Below are 19,444 nucleotides of genomic sequence, written 5' to 3' on the forward strand. Positions count from 1 at the left end.
GCTCTACATTAAAACATCAACAAAAGGCAAGTTTTGTACAGTATTTGCATTTTAGTCTCATATTTACTATAGTTTTATTTAAAGGAAATATTCTGTTCACGACCTGCCCACATGTGGGATTGCAAGACATTAGAATTCAAAACTCCATATTATCAGTCAATCCAAAAAATTAGGCTTATCATTTAAAAACTGAATGAAAACAAATTAACAAGCAAAAGAGTATGAAATATTTATTTCTGAGAAAATATCCTACAAAATTGTGTGACTTAACTACCATTAAACTGTTTACATAAAAATAAGAAAGAATGTGAATAAATATATTCCTGACAATCATTTAAATCCTGCATTACATTTTGAATGGTTTCAAATATAGAAAAAATCCAAACCTCACCTATAAAGAGCTTATTCAGTTTGCATCTTGTATTTTACAGTTTATAACTGGATAAGTGTTGATGCATAAAGCTGTATTTCACCAGTGTTGACCACAATTTTTATGAAAATAAATAAGTAAACACACAGAGATGATACAAACTGAGCATACAGAATTCATTCTAATTCCACTTGGGCAGAGAAATTCAAGTAAACAAGAGTCATACCATGAAATTTTCATAAGAAAAGCAAACTAGAAGCAACACCCTCACCTGGTTCTCAGAGCAATTTTCTCCTGGTATTATAATTACTCCTATAAACCCATTGGCTGAAGTTACAAAATAAAGGCAAAAGTAAAATTAGTACATACACAAATGTTTCTTCATCATCTAGGATATAATGAAATGGAACTCCAGCTCTCCACTGTGTCACCAAAGCACACTTTAATGTCCAAAATTTAAGCAGCAGGTTCACTGTCCATTCCTTGACTGTCCAATGCAGATTCAGCTTAATTAAGACAGTGATTTTAGAAGAATATACCTTCCCCATCCCAGATACCTGCTTTTATTTAACCTCTGTGAAGACAGATGTCTACTTTTCTTCCTGGGCATGAGGAAAACCAGATGGAAGGCCATCTTAAACCAGCCAGTTGATTTTTACATGGCTCAAATATGTGTGATGAATTGGGTCAGATAAGTGACACATTCCCAAGTGTCTCTATCACCAGAGGAGTTAGAGACCTAACTGTGTTTGTCATTTTGTCCCATTAGGGTACAATTTAGTGTCCCACAAACCCAACAGAACTGTGATGTGTCAGCACAAAGGAATCAAACCTTCACTGGACACCTACAGCCAGCAGTCATGCTGTGCAGACAAGGATTTGAATTGTGATTTACATCAAATACCAGCATCCAGGCAGCATTTGACCTCTCCTCTCTAACCTTCCCCTTGCACAAGGCAGGCTGGCACTGCTCACACTGGCACACTGGTGAACACCAAAATCAGCTTTCATGTACTTGAAGGCTGCCAGTCTCTTCTGAGCTGAGGGCTCTGTGACTCTCATTGCTGCTGTTAGGGATGGAAGCAGTTTTTGCACTCCCAGCCCCCTCTTACAGAGTCTCCACAGCAAAGTGAAAAAGGATCTCCAGAAGCACTGAGTGTGTGGCTGCCCCTTGAGCTCAGGGGTGACATGGAAGCCCCTCAGGGTGCTGGGCATGCTGCTGCTCCCAGGTGATGCAGATGCACTTTGGTTTAGAGCTCAAAAGGAAACAGGGCAATGGGAAGAAGAGCTGGAGTCTCAGCATCCTTGCTCCCACATCCATCAGGCAGCTCATATCCCCAGGGGAGCACCCAAGGGAGCAGAGTGGTCACAACTGCACTTTGGCTTGTGGCAGCAGGACCCATTTCTGAAAGGGAAAGAAAAATGCCCAATGTTAATGTTTAGCTGGAAATAATTGTTCTTATGACCTCAGTGGAATAAGAACTACATATGTCATACACTGAGTCAACTGCCCAGCAACCGAGCAGGGTGCAGTAATTGCCCACTGCTTTTAAATTTGGAATGGATTTTGATTTCATTGTTTGTTTTATGACCACATATTAGAGGCATTATTATTACTACTCCCATGGAAAATGCTATGAATGAGGTAGCAACTCTCTCAGAAAAAAAATATCTCATTCTTAATATTTTCTTGGGTGGAGAAGGGGTGTGGAAGCTGTTGTTTTTCTGATGCATGCTGAAAAATGCTTAAGAAATATCACCTAATTTTCAGAGCAGAAAAGCACTCAATGCTTACTACTAATAGCCTGTTAGCCTGTGTCCTTGAAAATTAACATGCTACAAGGAGAAAATGGGTAGTTCTGAAGTGTCTTCTATGTCTCAAAGTATCAGGAGTAATTTTCTTTATTGGATGATTAAAAACTTTTGCCCCGCTATTATGGCACCGTATGGGACTGCCATCAGCAGTGACCTATTGCTGTCAGGGCAGAAATGCTTGTTTCAGATGCTGGCCTAAATGCAAATGTTGGTTGGTGCTTATCTGTCTGCAGTGTGATGCCCTTAGAAAATGAATAAATTCTGCCAGAGGGCCTTCCTTGCTTGGCAGCTGGGTTCACTTGGGTTCCCTCCCCTTCCTCGTGGTGCTGTGGGCACAGCCCTCCCAGGTGACAGGCATGTGAGAAAGCTTTCTGCAGCTCTCCTGGTGTGCCTCATGGTCACATGAAATGCTGTTGCTGCTGGGCTGGGACATGTGTTTTCTTTGTAAGGGGTTGTCAACCACAAGACCTCTGAAATCGTGCCAGAGAATTGGAAGATCTATTTTAAAATGTTATGCTAATTTTCTGTGCTTTCAAGGGGGCTCTCACATCACATTTCCAAGCTTCACTATGCAACCATGCAGGATTTTTTCTTTCCAAATGGATTTGGTGGGGGTGATGGCATTGAGAACTGAGCAAGTTGGTCAGTCCTGTGCTTCTCTGACCTGGGCATTACTGGAGACCAAAACTTGCCATAAATTATCATTGCAAACACTGGCAACACTAGTGATGAAAAAAGTCAACAAACCTTGTTGTGTTATTAAAGGCACTGTTTTGAACATGAAAAGGCTCAAATGTGGAGAAGGAAATGTTTCAGCTCATCTGGGAGGAGAAGTCCAGTAATTTTTTGATGCTGCTGGTATCCAAAGCACCTCCTGATGCACAGGCGGCACAGCTGCATCAAGGACAGTGGCCCTGAGAGAGATCCAGGGAACAGGTTACACACGTGGCTTTATAATGCCAAGACTATAAACCTGAAACAGCAGCTGTGCAACCCACCCCCTGCCACCCACCTCTCACCAGGTTTCCACACTGAGCACTGAAAAGTCAAACCTGCACCCCCAAAGGACACCAGCCCTCCTGCAATCCAGTCCAGGCCTAGTCACTCTGTCATTCCTCAGCTGGCATCAGCAGCATCAGCCTTTCCCTTTTAAGCTGTACAAATGTTTGTACTGTCTGAGAAGAGATGATTGATGCTACTTTAAAAGCCCTTCCCTCCTCTCACTCCCCCAGTGAGATCAAAGTTTTCACTCCACTGCTTTCTTGAGGCATATTTCATAACAGTGATGATGAACACATAGCAAAAGAAGCACTTTATAGTTCTTTATTTAAACCTTCCAGGTGAACCGGTCCCATATTGATAGATGGGAGCCCTGTTGAAGATTCTTTGTCACTTTATTAAAAAAAATCTAAGTGAAAAACCTTTTCAGGAAGAGGAAATTCCTATGTGAAGCTCTACCTGCAGCACCCACCAGTGTTCAGCCCTGCAGAGCATTGTTTGCACAGGGGTGATGAGTGTGTAGGGTGGCAGGGGCTCTGGGAGGGCAGGTAAAAGATGGGCACCAATGGGGGGTTTGGATGCAGGGAATGGGGAGGACATGAAAGGGACACTGCAGAAAGCAGGAGGGAGGTGAGTGAGCTGGGAAGGGACAGTTTAGGTGCCCTCCCACCTGCAGAGCAGAGGGAAGGAAGGGAGGCCACAACAAAAATGCAGTGAGGTGGCAGCTTTGATCAGCTTTTGAGACTTCCCTCATGCAGGACACCACATTTCCAGCAGCTCTGCAAGGCTGAAAGCTGCTGTGATATCACAAGGGCCGTGCAAAGGGCTGCACCCTTCTCCTAGGAGCCAACATAGGAATTGTTACCCTGTTCTTGGGTACAAAACAGGGCAAGCTAGCTAAACTATTGCAGTATCACACTGCACTTGTGCTTGACTCTGATCCCACAGATAAAGGCTCTGCCTGCAAACATCTCACTAAAAAAACAAAATCTTCCATTAAGAGAAAAAACAACCAAGCCCAAAACATGAAGACTTATCAAAACACAAGCAGTGACACTACACTGGAAAATATTTTGCAAACAGAAGCACACAGTACATTTTTGGAGCATTAACTAATTCTCCCACCCCCACACAGGACTGTCCCTGAGATGTAAGCAGGTATGATGGTCCAGCAGCACAGTGAACTGCTAGGAAGGGAACCACCACATGTACTACACCTGCCCTGGGCTGGTCCTGGGAGGGTGACTGGGTCAGCACACTCACAACTCATCTCTGGTGGCCAAACACGCTCCTGTAGCCTGCCTGGCATGGGCTGCAGGGCTCCAGCAGCTGGCTCTGGGGGGAGAGGAGCCCTGCATGGAGGAGAGCAGGAGAGCAGCTCTTGCCCCACTCTCCTAGATCACAACTGCTCAGCCAGCCAAAGCAGCCAGACATCAGCTGTCCACAGGCATGACCCCACTCAGAGAAGGGCATGTTGGAGAACATCAGAAAAAGCACTATTCCACAGGAAAATTCCCTTCAGGCATTTATTGTTTCTGACTTTGATTGCTGAATTTCACTTAGAAAGGTCCTCACTGCCCATGCTGTCAGCTCAGCCTGAGCAGCGTTTCCAGGCCAGCAGCACAGGGTGTGCCTGAAATGTTTTTCTATCTCAAATAAACAGGACACATGCAGTGCCACAGGAGTCAGGAACTGAATGCAGCAGGGACTGGAACTCAAAGAGATCACTGCTCTGTGTGCCATAGATTAGGTTGGGAAACCAAATATCCTTTGCTCATGCATAACATGCACAGCACAGTTGTTTCCAAGCTACTTTCACATTAATTTTTCAAGCAGGGCCTGATTCATCACTTTGTTATTCCAATTTTACCTTTCTATGGCAACAATCTCATCAATGTGCAACTGTTATAAACAAATCACCAATTCGTTTAAAACAATGAAAATCCAGATTATTTAGTAATGTATATAGCTTGCTGAATGACTTGAGAAAAACTAAGGAAGAACACAAGTATAAAAATGAGTAGACACTGTGGATCTCATTCTAATTTCCCTCAATAATAAGTAACATTTTTCTCCATAATTCATTAAAGATTTCATAATCAATAAAATAAAATTGTCTGAAACTATTTAATTTACAAGAATGAAACAGACTCTTCCTAAATTTTAAGCATATGGTTTGATACTGCTGTTATTATTCAGCACATAAGGTTGGTCTTTAGAGAGTCAAGTGTATAAATGAATAGAAATATATAATCCCTTATATAGCTCCTGTGCAATTTTCCTTAATATAAAAAAAATCACGTAGCCTTTCAGTTTAAAGATATTTCTGCATCTATGTAAAAACTTGGCCCAAGAATAAAAGTAAAGGACAAAGAATTAAAAACCAGGTTCAATATCCCTTTTTTTAGTATTACGTGCATTAAATTTTTTTGGATTGCAAATCTGCATTTATGCATTTGTGCTGAGACAAACCTGACCATCTACTGTATATCCAGAGATCCCAAACCTCATCCTCCCTACCTAGCCTCAATTCCCATCAGAGGTGATTTGCTGCCTGCATTTGTCAGCACACTCCATGGAACACTCCTGGGTCTACTGCTGTCTGACACAAGGGAACTGACAGATTCTCACTAAATTCAAAGCTTTAGGTAATGAAAAAAGCTACCATTAATTTCTAAGGCATCTTTTGCTTGTTTATTCACCCTAAACTCTATTTTGCACTAAATGGCAAGCTCAAGATGATTGCTTCCTGATGCAGTAGATTAAAAATCTGGAGGTTCAGGATGGGTTATTTTTCTTATCATTATCACGGTTAGTTCACTGTTAGCTCAGTTATTCCCAGTTTCCCAGTGCCAGCAGCCTGGAATAACCTAGCCTTGTGCAATAGTCTGTGTGGGTTTTCCCTAAAACAAGTTCTAAGGGGCACCTTCTCTCTGCAGGAACAGTTGGCCCACAGGGCAGCCAGGTGGGACCAGCTCCACTGGCCTCTTGTTTTCAGCATTCTTCAGCCAAAGGTCTGCTCCAAAGTCCATCAGCAGCTTCACCAGCTCCACGCTGCAATTCCTGGCAGCCGTGTGCAGAGGGGAGTCCAGGCCCTTGCCACTGTTCACGTTTGCTCCTGAACAGGAGGGGCAGACAACAATGAGAACCCCATGACTGCACAGTAGCCCATTTTCATTCCCTGCACTAGCTGAGTAACACACAAGTGCTGTAGCCTGCACCCAGACCTGGGCTCCCTTACTCTGGGGCTTGGTGCTACAACTTGCACGAGCACAACTCTCACTGACTGAGGAGTGGGGCTGTGCATAAGAAAATGAGCCCAGAGGAATGGTGCAGGAGGAAGTCCTTCACCCACAGCCCAGCCCCAGGGTATCTTGGAGCAAGACAAAGGTGCAGTTCCACCTATGGACCACCTCTGCTTCCCATCCCTTAAAATAAAGGCAGGGTTTCAACATGCTCTGTACTGGAGGCTTAAGCTCGTGGGATTTCCAAAAAGCATCTGTTAGGGGAAAAATGCGAGGATGGAAAAATTCTTGAGGTCTTTGGTCAAAGAGGGCATAAGCACCCCTGATGAGAGTTCCCCCATTCATTACCCTGGATTTATGGCTCCTAAAACACCCTAAGAAAGGTGAGCTGCAGAACTAATTCAAAACTATGTTTTTAGAGTACACATTCCCATATACAGGAGGCAGCAGAAAAAAATAGCAGGAAAAAGAAAATAGTTGCCAACATTTAACTTAGATTAAATTAAAAATATTTAGATTAATTTGTATTTTTACTTCTTCCCAAAAAAGGTCATTGTACTAAACAATGACCTACCAAAATGTGATATATATGATTTTTGCTTGTTTTTCTAAAGTAGCTTTGTTGGTCCATCATTTTTGTACCAGCGATGTAGCTACTTTAGGTTATATGGCCCCTTTGGCTAGAAGACCTGTACTACTGTGGATAACAAGAAATGGTTTTGTGTAATTACCCAAGCATTTGGAGTTAACAGCTTTGTGTGGTGCAAAGGATATAGTGCTGAACCTTCTTCTGTGTTGGAAGTGTCTCCAACTTTTTATGAACTCATTGGAAATCAAAACATGCTTCCAGAAATACTATGTAAAAGTGGCTGACTCAATTGTTTTGGGTAAAGAGGAGGTGAAAAATGAATTTAAAAATTAAATTTCTTCCTGTTCACTTCAAATAACCACAGCATCACATGCACAGACACTGGAAAGGATAGCTTGTTCCAGACACAATCAGCCATGTGAAATCCAGGATCGCCCATCATTTTGTTGGGAGCTATCAAGCTGAATTCTTGATCACCTTGCTACCACATTTAACCAGAGCTGCTCTTAGGAGTGAAACATCTCCTGGTCCCAAAGCAGGAGCTCCTCTAAATCTTTGATACAAAGATAGTCCAAAGATAGATGCTTCAGGAAACGAAAGTACACCATTATTTATTTTTGTTTTTACCTGACTCAAGCAGCTTCTTGGCACAGTTGAGTTGCTGGTTCTCACATGCCACATAGAGTGGAGTACCCAGGTGCTTGATGTTGTGATCTATATTTACCCCATGGGACGCAAGGAGTTCAACACATTGCACGTGACCTTAAAAGGGATAAAGGAAGAGTCAACTCACAGAGATCAGGCTTTTTTTTCAGCAAAGTCTCTGTTGCAGCAGTGTAGTTTGGCAAGGATTCAATGTTTTGTCAAGAGGTGGTAGTGTAAGCTTTCATCCACTCCAATGGATGCAGCCAGCAAAACAGGAGCTGAAAAGCCACGTTCAGCACAGCAGGCTAAAGCCTCACAGGCTAAAGCCCTCACATTTTATCTGACTCATTTCAGATGTCTATTGAAGATGAGATGAATCACTCCATGTTTCTCCTTTTGAAGCTAGCCAGATGTCTCCCTGAAATGTCCACATTGCAGGCAGCTGATTTGGACACTGCATTCCCTTCCAGGTGAACTCAGAGGATCTGACAGCTGAGCTGACCTGCCCTTGAGGAGCAACAGGGGTGGGAAGAACTGCACCCCTCATGATGAGACCAATTAGCAAGGCATTTTACATGACCCAAACCAAGAAAAGGATCTTCTTTATCCCTCTCCTCCACTTCAACACGCTCTAGCAGCATGGAAAGGAGGCTGATGCTGTGGGGTTACCTCTCTTAGCAGCTTCATGGATGGGGGATGCCAGGTCACAGGGTGGTTGTAGGCTGGCTCCATGCTCCAGCAGTAAATTCAAGCAAGCCACACTGCCACTGACACAGGTGTTGAACAGTGGTGTGTGCCAGTCAACAGTCACTCCATTCACCTGGGGGAAAATAACACAAAAATCCAGCAAGACTTTTTTCTTCTTGGTATTTAAGAATTGATGATAACAAACCAGTTTCTCAGCAGAAAATAGGGGTTTCAATATTTTTTATTTAATTCCACGCCAAAACTCCCCAGTGCTTCTGAAGACTAATACTTTTCATTAAAATGATCATTTAAAAACATTTGTTTAAATTTCCCCCAAGTCTCTCTAAATAAAAAAAAAAAAAAAAAAAAAAAAAAAAAATCATCAGGGCCCCTCCAGGGTCTCTCAGGAGTTACCAAGCTAAATGTATGACCATTTCTCAGTTATCTTAGCTGAAACACACCTATCCATAGCCCTCTTCTGAAATAGTCCAATTTTAGCTGAAAGTTTGCAATCCTTCCTTATTTTCTTTTTTTTTAATTTCAAATCGAAAGATAATATCTGGTAAGGTAATGTATGTATGAATGAATTTTCTTATTCACTATAATTTTAAAGTTAGCTTGAAAAGTAGTGGCCATGAGACACCATTACACCATTGTACTTGCATCTTGTTTCCATTTTCTTCCCATTTTTTGTCAGTTGATTGTCACATTCCTATGCTTCTACTTTAGACTGCATATTGATACCAATAAGATTAATATATGCAGAAAACAAAACACATCCTTAACTGCTGCAGGATTATAAACACTTTGCAAGATGAACTTCCCCTTGTTCTTGTGAAAGATGAGAACATTTCATCCTCACCTAAAGAACATTAATAACTGCTGCTTATATCTGTGCTTTTTGGATTGCTTTATTAGGAAGTGCCTTTCAGAAGTAGCTCAAGCAGAGCTAAGTACAGAGTGTAAATCACAGAGATACTCTGCCATGACATCACATACAACATACTAACACTGGAGACAGTGGTGTGTCCATCACCTGCTCACCTGAGCACCATGTTTTAACAGGACACTGGCACAGGCAGCATGACCCCCTAGGCAGGCTTCATGGAGAGGAGACACCTGGTCTGCTGTAACAAGATTGACATCATTCCCCTGATAAGATAATGGAAAATATCATTACAACCAACTACTAAAACCCCCATACAAAAATCCACAATTAAAAAAAACCCCTTCTTTAAAAGCCTTATGTAACCAGACCTTCCCCAGCTGCCTGGAGCTATTCCTCTCAGCAAGTAAGCAGATGAAGGGGATGAAGAGGCTGTGATGCTTTGGCTGGAGTGGATACTGGCACAGCATACCTGAGGCCATGCTTGCACACCCTGAAAACCAGCACAGAAGCTTAGTGGACTGTCCAGTGGGACAGTATGTTGTGGTTGTTTGACTGGCTTGAACCCTGAAATGCTCTTGAAGTATTTTCTGCTCTTTGCCTCGAGGCAACCACCAAAGGGAAGAAATGCATCAGAAACATTGGTTGGATTCCACAGGATCTTTTGTTTCTAACAATCTTGGTGCTCCAGAAGACTAAGCTGGAAGAGTCTCCAACGCCCCTTCCCTTTCCATTACCTCCTTCACAGGTTAAACCCAGGGATTTTGAAGAAACAAAGTGGTGAGGTTCAGAAATTATTTCTACCTATCCCTGACCTTGTGGAGGGACCAGGGCCCTGAGATATGCTCAGGCACTTCAGAAACAAATGTCTGGTGACTGAATTGAAGCCTCAGGCAGCCCCATGACTGGGTCCAGAGCTGGCCCCTCAGCTGGGGCACCAAAACTGCTCACAGGCACACACAGGAGGTGCAGAGGAGCTGCCCTCAGCCATCCAGAGATCCCAGTGATCCCATTACCTCTGCCACAGTTAACACATCACCCTGGATAGCTCAGTACATCATCAAATTAGTGCACAAAGCTTGTGCTGGGCAAGGAACTGACTGTAGGAAAGAAAAGCCTGTTGCATGCAGATTTCACTGTGGCCTGGTTAACACAATTCTCTCACCCTGAAATTTCACAGTAGAGCACAGAGGGCATTCATCCACTGAACAAACCCTGCAGAGACCACATGAACCCAGGAGAGAGGTACCTGTTCAATGAGCCTCTTCAGGGAAAGCAGACGCCCATGGATAGAGGCCTCATGTAAAGGAGACCAGTCTGAAACGAAGTCTGTACAAAAACAAAGTCAGGAAAAAGGCTAAAAACTCTATTTCACTAGCATACTTTACTTCAACTGTGTGACCTCCCTTCTACTTTATTGGAGCTGCCAAGATTTCTCTGGAGCAGATGCTGTGAGGGAGACAGACATGAAGATGGTTTCCCTCTGGGTGCATTTTAACTCATCCCATGTTTGCACTGTGCAGCTGCACTCCCCTCCAGAAGACAGGAGAGGGATTTGCAGAACATCACCTGGATCTGGCTGAGCTTGTTCCTCTCTCTGAATTATTTCCAGGGCCTTTTTTTTCCCCACAAACTTATTGCATTTTACCAATTATCTCAAAAGGAATATGTTTTGAAGAGGGTTTGGCTGATCAGTCATTTACCTCTGCTCAGAGCTGGACTAGAGCCAACAACACTTGGCAAGAGAAGGGACCAAAGTACAAGGATACAAATTGTGCTACCTGTTCATTCTGTCTTTCAGTTTTCAGTGTTTGCTATGAGTGGTGCATTTTAAGTAATAGCTGTGTTCTCTGCATTGCTGAAACCACCAAGTGAGGTACAGCATGTATATACTGTGCAAATTTTAATAGAGGGAGGTTTTCCATATTACAGATTTTATGGCTCAGAGCCAGCTGACAGCAATAACCCCTCTGAGAGATATTTACATCCCAGCACTCAAAACCCTGTGCCTGCTCTATGTCAATGTCCCAGGTTCCCCCTGGGAAGGAAGTAAAGCCTTTACAGAGAACACTTCACACAGCTTCCTGTGGAAAGACATTTTGCTGTTCTCTGGAGATGTCCCACTCTCCTTCCACTAGCTACAGAGAATACTCCAGTGACCAATTTGCTGGCCGAGTTGCTGAGGTTCTCAGGAACCATACTAGAGCACATGCATGGAATGGAATCCTTAACAGCAGGAAGTCTGCCTTCAGCAAAAAAACCCTAATAAGCCACTATAATTCTTTAAAAGAATGTTTACACATAAGCTGATGATCATACAGGTTTTAAATGAAAAGAAGGTATATTTAGGCCAGATGTGAAAATGTGGTGGTGTGAAATAATGGAACAGGCTGCCTAGAGAGGTGGGAGATGTCTCATCTGTGGAAAGATTCAAGGTTAAGTTGGATGGGACCCTGAGCAACCTGGTCTAATGGAAGGTGCTCCTGCTCATTGCAGGGGTGTTGGACTAGACAACCTTTAAAGGTCCCTTCCAATCTAAACCTATGAGTCTATGAATTAGCTTTTAAAGAAATCACTATTCTCTGTTATTAGCATTATTTGAGCTCTGCCTGCCTCCTTCTATGTTCCATGGGCTGCATCCCACAACATTTACACAGTTTCATGAGGTTTCCAAACCTCCTTTGGCTTTAGCAAAGGATGGACAGCCAATTCTGGAAGCTGTGGTTCTGGTTCATAAGGACAGCAAAACTGAGCTACAATTATTAAAGCATGCAATGATTAACTGACTAAACCAGCTTTGCTCTAAGTGATGTGTGTCAAATTGATGCTTATCTGACTGCGCTGTTCTTGCTGGTCCTGCCTGTGTTACAGTCAGTTGTGTTCCCAGGGTATGTAAAAAGCTTTTCCCATTTAGCAACAAATGCCATTAGCTAAATGGCATGATTGTAACAAGTATATTTATAGATATTCTAAAAATTTAGATTGAAGTACAAGTTTTTTGACCTGCAACTTGAACTTTCTTTGGCCACACAAATATTGGCAGGCGTTTGTGCCTGTACCAACCTGTGCATTGTACCAACTTATGATAGCATCGTGTCATGATGACATAAGAGGGACATGTCCATGTGTGGATCTTATCCATTCAGTCCTTGCTTGAGAAAAGACAGCTTTCTGCTGAAACTCTAAAAAGAGCCAGATCAGCCATCTGTGAACTGGCCATTGGCTTGCAAGTTTCCAAGTTTTAACAATGAATTAAAAGATTGACCATATAAGCATTAAAAATACATGTCAGTGAAAAATAAAAGAGGTATGTGCTAACACATAATCCATCTGGGAGTTCTGTAATTGAGAGAAACCTAGAGTTTTACCCTAGGTGGAAGTGGAGCCCTAGGGAGCCCTAGGGAGTTCATCACACCAGCCTTGGATCCCTTGGGAGGAGCAGGATTGAAGGCCTGACTGATGACTAATTGTGATGGCATAATTCCACATCTGCTGCCATGAACTGCGCAGCCCCAGGCTGATGTCTCTCCTGCCCTACCTCCATCTGCAGCTAGCACCTCTAACCTGAAGCAATGCCAGGGAGGCAACCCCCCTGGAAGGAATGGCAAATTTCCCCAGTTTCTTGACCCAAGGCACCACCTCCTGAAAATAGAAATAACCATATTTCTATTTTCTGCCTGCTCCAGGCTGGAATTCAACTTTCTTGCCTGGAAGAGGAGAAAGGCTGCAGTGGATTTCCTTGTCTCACTGCCCTCTTTTACCCTTCAGAGGAGGCACACTGTCAGCATATAAAAGATCTGTATTGTATTTGATTAAGACCTAAGCAAATGTCAATTCCAGCTGACCACAGGCTTTCAAAATCCTGATCTAGTGACTTTCATTAATGTGCCCAGACACTCTGCCACCAGAGCTGCATATGGAGTAGCAAGGCCAGTGTGTGTGGGGAACACAGCTGTTCATTGTATGTACCACCACTGCAACAAGGATTCCTGACTGTCAAAAACAGGTACAACTGCTCTTTCACAAAGAAACAAGATGATTTGTCCACATTTAAAATTTACCCACACCTTAGTCCACAGGGAGGCTGAGTCAGACCCCAGGAGTTCAGCATCTAGATATCCAAATCCCACTGGCTTCCAGTGGCTTTGGGTCACCTAGCTCCCCTTCCACTACAGAAAACTCCAGCCAGCCCAGGGTTACATTAAACTCTGGACATATTTGATGGCATTGCTATCACACAGGCACGTGACACTGGCAGGGTGGTGTACACAGAGGGAATCTCATGGCAATAACCATGCACACATACAAATTCTGACTGCTCCCTGTGCACAACAGAGCTCTCTCAGGACCTTTCTAGAGCACTGCTTTTTGTGGTGATGGCTGAAGCAACTTTTCCCAACCTCTGACCATGTGAGGGCATTCCACCTTCCATGCCTGTCCCTAGGCTGGTTTCCTCCCATGCCTCTCACGCACAGTGCAACTTGAAAGGGGCTCTTAAGTCCTTCCAGTGAAGGTATGCTCGTGCATTCATATTTGCAGATACAAAACCCTAAAGCATTATATAGAACAGTATTACAAATGGTATTTTTCATACCCAAAGGCTGTCCCTTAAAGTTTGTGATATACATAGCCTGAGCCAAATACATTCCCGCTGGAAATTGCCAGCAGAGCTTACTGACTCTGCTAAGGAACAGGCAGACATGAAAGGAATGGACTAAACTTTGATTTTCAAAGGACCAAATGATATGTGTGCAGCACTGTGCCATGTGGGATTCCCTCCTTCCACCCTCCATTTTGAGGGGATGGAGCTCATCTCCAGTGTGGACTAGTTCTATTTCACACTGTTAATAATAATATTGCTGTGCCTTCCTGCTCACCCCAGCCTCAGGCTATACATACGTGGCACACACGAGGGCAGGCAGACTACACTGCAGATAGACTGGTCAGCCTTGCATTTTGGTTTTATGGTCCTAATTTTCAACTTGGTATTAATGGAAACATCCTGAACAGCCCAGAAAAGGAGCAAAGACAGCATAAAGTCACATTTTCTGAATTTACCTCATTCCATCTGCACTTGCCATTAGATGAAGGAGTAACTTCACAGAAACAGAGCCACATTGAACACATCCAGCTCAGGATATGAAGTTAAATTACTTGTCTTTTCTTACCATGTCATATTTTCAATGGCTCTGGGCCAGACACAGAGCAATGACTGGAGTGAGGTCTGAGTAACTGCTCACTATTATGTGCCCACAACAGCACTGGTCACAGCAATGCCACTGCAGAAGAACCCACTAGGCTCAGCCTAAACAACACTTAGGTCTGTTCATCTGAAAGACAAGGGGAAAGGATAAAAGATAAAGGAAAAAAAAGATAAAATAATCAAAAGAAAGGAGAAAAGAAAGAAAGAAAGTAAGGAGGAAGGGAATGAAAACAAAGAAAAAGAAGAAAAAAAAGAAAAAGAAAAAGAAAAAGAAAAAGAAAAAGAAAAAGAAAAAGAAAAAGAAAAAGAAAAAGAAAAAGAAAAAGAAAAAGAAAAAGAAAGGAGAAAAGGAGAAATTGAGCCAGTGCTGAACTTCCTGCTGGCACTAATTTAAGTCAAACACGCCACATTTCAACTTATTTCTCAGTGTGCTGCGTTCCAAGTGCTGCATTTGTTTCTGCCTGCACAAAGTTAAGTACAAAACCAACCACTCTTTTCTGTGATACGAAAGAAAAACAACCAAAATTTCAGTATCAAACAGAAACAGCTTTTTAAAATCCCCTCAGAAGTACAAAGGCACAGGGGAGTTTTGTGGGGCTGACTGAGTTCTGTCCCGAAGCAGGACACAGGAGCAGCAGCACCGCAGCCTGCCCGTGTCCCTGGGCAGAGCCCTGTCTGTCCCCAAGGAGCGTCACTTACCCCTCATCCGCGGGGTACCCGGCGGCGCTGCACATGCCTGGCCTGCAGCTCCGTGCAGTTTGCAGGCATTTTGATCTGTTCTCTCATCATCCATCTCAGCCCTGTCTGCCCCAGCGCTGTTTTTTCACTTTGTGCTCGGGTTCCAGAGTTCAAATTCCATCGTTCCCGGCGAGCCCCCAGCGGCCGGAGCGGTCCCTGGCGCAGGCTGTGCCCGCATGAGCCGAGCAGCCCTTGCGGCGGCCGGGACGTGGTGCCGGCAGCTCCCTGGGCAGAAACCCGAGCACCTGGGCTGGGATTTACCGCAACAGCTCCCGGGCTGCCCTGCTCGGCAGCCAGCGACCCAGCCGAGCGAGAGATGTGCCTGATGTCACATCCTCTCCAGCGCGACGCCCAATCGGGGCGCCCGCCGTTCATTTTTATCAGGAAGGAAATTCTTAGTTTGCCAAAAATACGAGACAGAAAGAGCCAGTTCAACTAGTCGAGCAAACTCTGCCTGCAGGGGATGCGCAAGGAGAGCCACGGGCAGGCGCAGCTCTGCCCCGCTCCCCGAGCAGGGTTTGCGCGGCTCTGTCCTCGGGCAGGGTTTGCGCGGCTCTGCCCCACTCCCCGAACAGGGTTTGCACAGCTCTGTCCCGCTCCCCGAACAGGGTTTGCACAGCTCTGTCCCGCTCCCCGAACAGGGTTTGCACGGCTCTGCCCCACTCCCCGAACAGGGTTTGCACAGCTCTGTCCCGCTCCCCGAGCAGGGTTTGCACGGCTCCGCTCTCCGAGCAGGGTTTGCGCGGCTCTGTCCTCGGGCAGGGTTTGCGCGGCTCTGTCCCGCTGCCCGGGCAGGGTTTGCACAGCTCTGTCCCCGAGCAGGGTTTGCGCGGTTCTGCTCCGCTCCCCGGGCAGGGTTTGCGCGGTTCTGCTCCGCTCTCCGAGCAGGGTTTGCACAGCTCTGTCCTCGGGCAGGGTTTACGCGGCTCTGTCCCGCTGCCCGGGCAGGGTTTGCGCGGCTCTGTCCCCGAACAGGGTTTGCACAGCTCTGTCCCCGGGCAGGGTTTGCGCGGCTCTGTCCCCGGGCAGGGTTTGCGCGGCTCTGTCCCCGGGCAGGGTTTGCGCTGTTCTGTCCCGCTCCCCGGGCAGGGTTTGCGCGGCTCTGTCTCCGGGCAGGGTTTGCGCGGCTCTGTCCCGCTCCCCGGGCAGGGTTTGCGCGGCTCCGCCGGTGCGCGGAGCTGCCGCTGCCCGTCCGCAGCTCTGCGCGGCGTGGGGAGCGAAGCGCAGCGGGGCTCGGGTCCCCTTACCCTGTCCGGCTGAGTTCACTGAGCCACACCCGCAGTTTTGTACCAAAACAGCGTCCTTTTATTTTTAATCAACTTCTCAGCCTAAACAAACCATCACAAACCAAACAGCATAAAAAAAAAAAAAAAAAAAAAAAAAAAAAAACCAAAAAAACAAAACCCAAAAAGTCTTCGTTAGTTTTTCAGGAGCACCTCTGCCTCATTTCTCTGTGTCTGTTTTGCAAAAGTTCTGTTCTCACAAGTCATCTCTATTCACACTATTTTCCTTCCCAATTTAGTATAATTTGCAAGCACAAAATCCTTTTTCTTTCACTGAATATTTGCCCATTTGTGTTCAAGTGGAAGTAGGCAGAACTTCCATGCAACATGTTTTAACATCGACCTGGATCTCAAGATAAGCAACACAGAACTTCAAATACAGAAACAGCTTGCACAACAGAGACACAACAGAGCTTTTAAGCATTACAATACTATTTTCCATTTAGATAGCAAATACACCCCCAAGTTCTACATAAACAGGCCTAGCTACAGACATTACTTTATCCTTAAACACGTGCAGCCATCCTTGGTGCATAGAAGTGCACAGTAAAGTGGAATCGACAACACTTAGTATTACTTTTTTTCTGTGTACAGCATATCTTATAAAAGGAATAATTTTTTTTTCCTCGTTCAGAAATCTAAATTTTTTTGTAATTCAGTGGACTGGTCTACTATCTTGGTTCTTTTTTTTTTTCCACTTGCTAATCAGTTTTTTAAAATTGTACACATAAATTTTATAATTATTTTATTATTATTATTAGCACAAATATTGCTACAAACATGAAAATGCACTGCTGGTAAATCTTGTCTTGGTATGAAAATTCAGCCTTGGTTTCTGAGGATGCAAACCACAGAATTACATAAAGTGTTCAGAAAATTGGACACAAAACATAAGATTTGTTCAATTTAACTTCAGAATCAAGGTGAGAAATCCTAGCTTTTCCTTAGCACTAGTGAAGAAATATAGGCATTTTCAAACCATACTTTGTCTCACCTGTTTCAGATGTCTGCTCTGGGGGTACACATATTGGAATTTTAGAGTCAGTCTTCACTGATTGTAAAAGGGATTCCGAAATCGTGAGCAGAGAATTTGCTGTGTACGTGTAAAGAGCTAAAATCCACTTTAAAATATGGCTGAATTGGCAGCCAAGGGTCCCAGCTCTGACAGCCCCGAGTGCTGTCCTGTGCCTTGTCCTGCACAGCCTCTGGGTGCTGCAGCTCAGGGTGAAACATCTTCATCCAGCCCAAGGCCAGCACTGCCCAGTGCCTGGCCCACAGAGCCTCAGCTTTGGAGTGCCTGTATCTCAGAGAGCAGCGTTTCGACAGACGGGTCAGACAGATTTATCTGCATTGATCCAAGCTGTTGTTCCCTGCCTGGCTCCCAACTCTCAGCAGAGATTATCCAACACAAGGGATGGCAGCACTGGCCACAAACTGATGCCACAGCTCAGTACCTGGCCCGTTGTGTCAGCTCAAAAACCTGCAAATGCAGTTTTCTTCTCCAGCCTGTAAACTCGAGCTCTGAGACCCTAGCACATGCCACATCCTCCTCCAAGGCAGTAATTTCCAGTCAGCAAGCAAGGCAAACATCTGGGACAGGCATGTTTTAAATCACAGCAGTTAACTCTGCCAGAGCTTGTCCACAGGAGCACTAAAGCACTGGTGTCATTTCCAGAGGTATCTGGGTTTTCTTTGGAAAGCTGCTGGGAAATCCTTGAGCTGACACAAAGTGGAGAAGTTCTCTCTTGGAAAAATTAATAATACTGTCCAGTTCTTGTATCCCTAATTTCCTTTCCTCAAATCAAGTCTCTCCTCCAGAGGCTTTCCTTCTTTCACAGTTTTTCTGACATGAAATGTTTTCATTTTCCTTCCTCTCACCCTCACAGAAACTTCCCTTTGCAAACATTCCATCAGCCTGGCTGGGGACCAGACACACTTCTGCAAGTAACTGTTCCCTTCTGCAGGATGGCCAATTTACTTAGCAAGAGAGACTCTAAATCAAAACAAACAAAAAAACCTGAAGAAAGCATCAAACATATCTTGGTTGCATCGTGGCAACATCAGTAGCACCTGGATCTGTTCTTTAATTCATTGCAGATGTGCAGAAGCACCAAGATTTCCCAAGGAAGAGGACAAAATTTGCATGAGAGCTTGCAAACAAGGTTATTGTATTTTCATCATGTCAAGAAGGGGATTAGGGGCATTTTCCCCACAGAGAGAAAAGCAACAGCAATCTGGTTTTCACCACCTGGTGCCAGTTGACTCTCAGTGAACATCTGTGTAAGCATCTTCATATGTTACAAAATATATCTTGACATTGCTTTCTGAACAGGATTTAAAACAGATGTATGTCCTCCTGCTCAGGCAAAAAGAATCCAAACCCTGAAAGCTGGTGGGTTAAAATTTGGTTTGGGTTTTGGTTTGGTGTTTTTTGTTTTGGGTTTGTGGTTTTTTTTGTTTTGTTGATGGTGGTGGTGGTGATGGTTTTTTGTTGTTGGTGGTGGTTTTTGGTTTTTTCCAAATCGTTGTGATTTCTATCATTCCTGGGATGTTTTTTTTACTCCCTTGTGGGCTGCAGTCATGGTTTGCCCCCACTGCCAGGTGAGTTGTGTGGTGAAACATGTGACAAGTACACTCCAGCCAGCACACAGTAGGTGTAACAACAGTAAAAGTGTCAGCCCAGCCCTTGGGAGCTGTGGTGGTTTTTCAGCACAGACTGCCAGCATCTGGCAAACTGTAAGGCAGTCTTGTCCAATACCAACTTCTAAGTGAAACCCAAATCCAGACATTGAGCAGATTTCAATTTCTTTCTTCCCCTTTTCATTAATAGTTTTGAAAAACAGTGGGGATTTTTTGGTTTGCTGGCAAATCTTTTTGATTCCCAAACTTTCCAGTGTAAAATAATTGTTTCTGAAGAAAGCAAAATCACTTCCTCAAAGATATTAATTTTGTCAGAAACTTCACATTAAAAAAAATTAGCTTTC

At 44.3% G+C, this 19,444-nt stretch overlaps 1 protein-coding gene across 1 annotated transcript; it reads right to left on the reverse strand.

The window, feature by feature from the left end:
* Positions 1 to 215: 215 nt before the first annotated feature.
* On the reverse strand, positions 216 to 15,232 carry ASB9 (ankyrin repeat and SOCS box containing 9). Its single transcript, XM_066571632.1, has 8 exons — positions 15,139 to 15,232; positions 10,486 to 10,565; positions 9,395 to 9,502; positions 8,333 to 8,483; positions 7,646 to 7,780; positions 6,111 to 6,302; positions 2,933 to 3,099; positions 216 to 1,775 (listed from the first exon to the last, which is right to left on the reverse strand). Exons 1-7 carry the CDS (start codon positions 15,230 to 15,232, stop codon positions 2,975 to 2,977), a joined length of 885 nt encoding a protein of 294 aa, XP_066427729.1. The 3' UTR covers positions 216 to 1,775; positions 2,933 to 2,974.
* Positions 15,233 to 19,444: the final 4,212 nt, after the last annotated feature.

Source organism: Molothrus aeneus, chromosome 2 (genome assembly GCF_037042795.1).
Source record: "Molothrus aeneus isolate 106 chromosome 2, BPBGC_Maene_1.0, whole genome shotgun sequence".
Taxonomy (NCBI): Eukaryota; Metazoa; Chordata; class Aves; order Passeriformes; family Icteridae; genus Molothrus; species Molothrus aeneus.

What these genes read in the sequence shown, in the direction of transcription:
- ASB9 (XM_066571632.1), bottom strand. Translation starts at nt 15,232, where the DNA reads ATGGATGATGAGAGAACAGATCAAAATGCCTGCAAACTGCACGGAGCT. An exon ending in GGGTACCCCGCGGATGAGGG is followed by an intron (nt 10,566 to 15,138) that starts GTAAGTGACGCT and finishes GTTTTTGTACAG; the next exon opens with ACTTCGTTTCAGACTGGTCT. An exon ending in TGTTAAAACATGGTGCTCAG is followed by an intron (nt 8,484 to 9,394) that starts GTGAGCAGGTGA and finishes ATTTTCCCCCAG; the next exon opens with GTGAATGGAGTGACTGTTGA.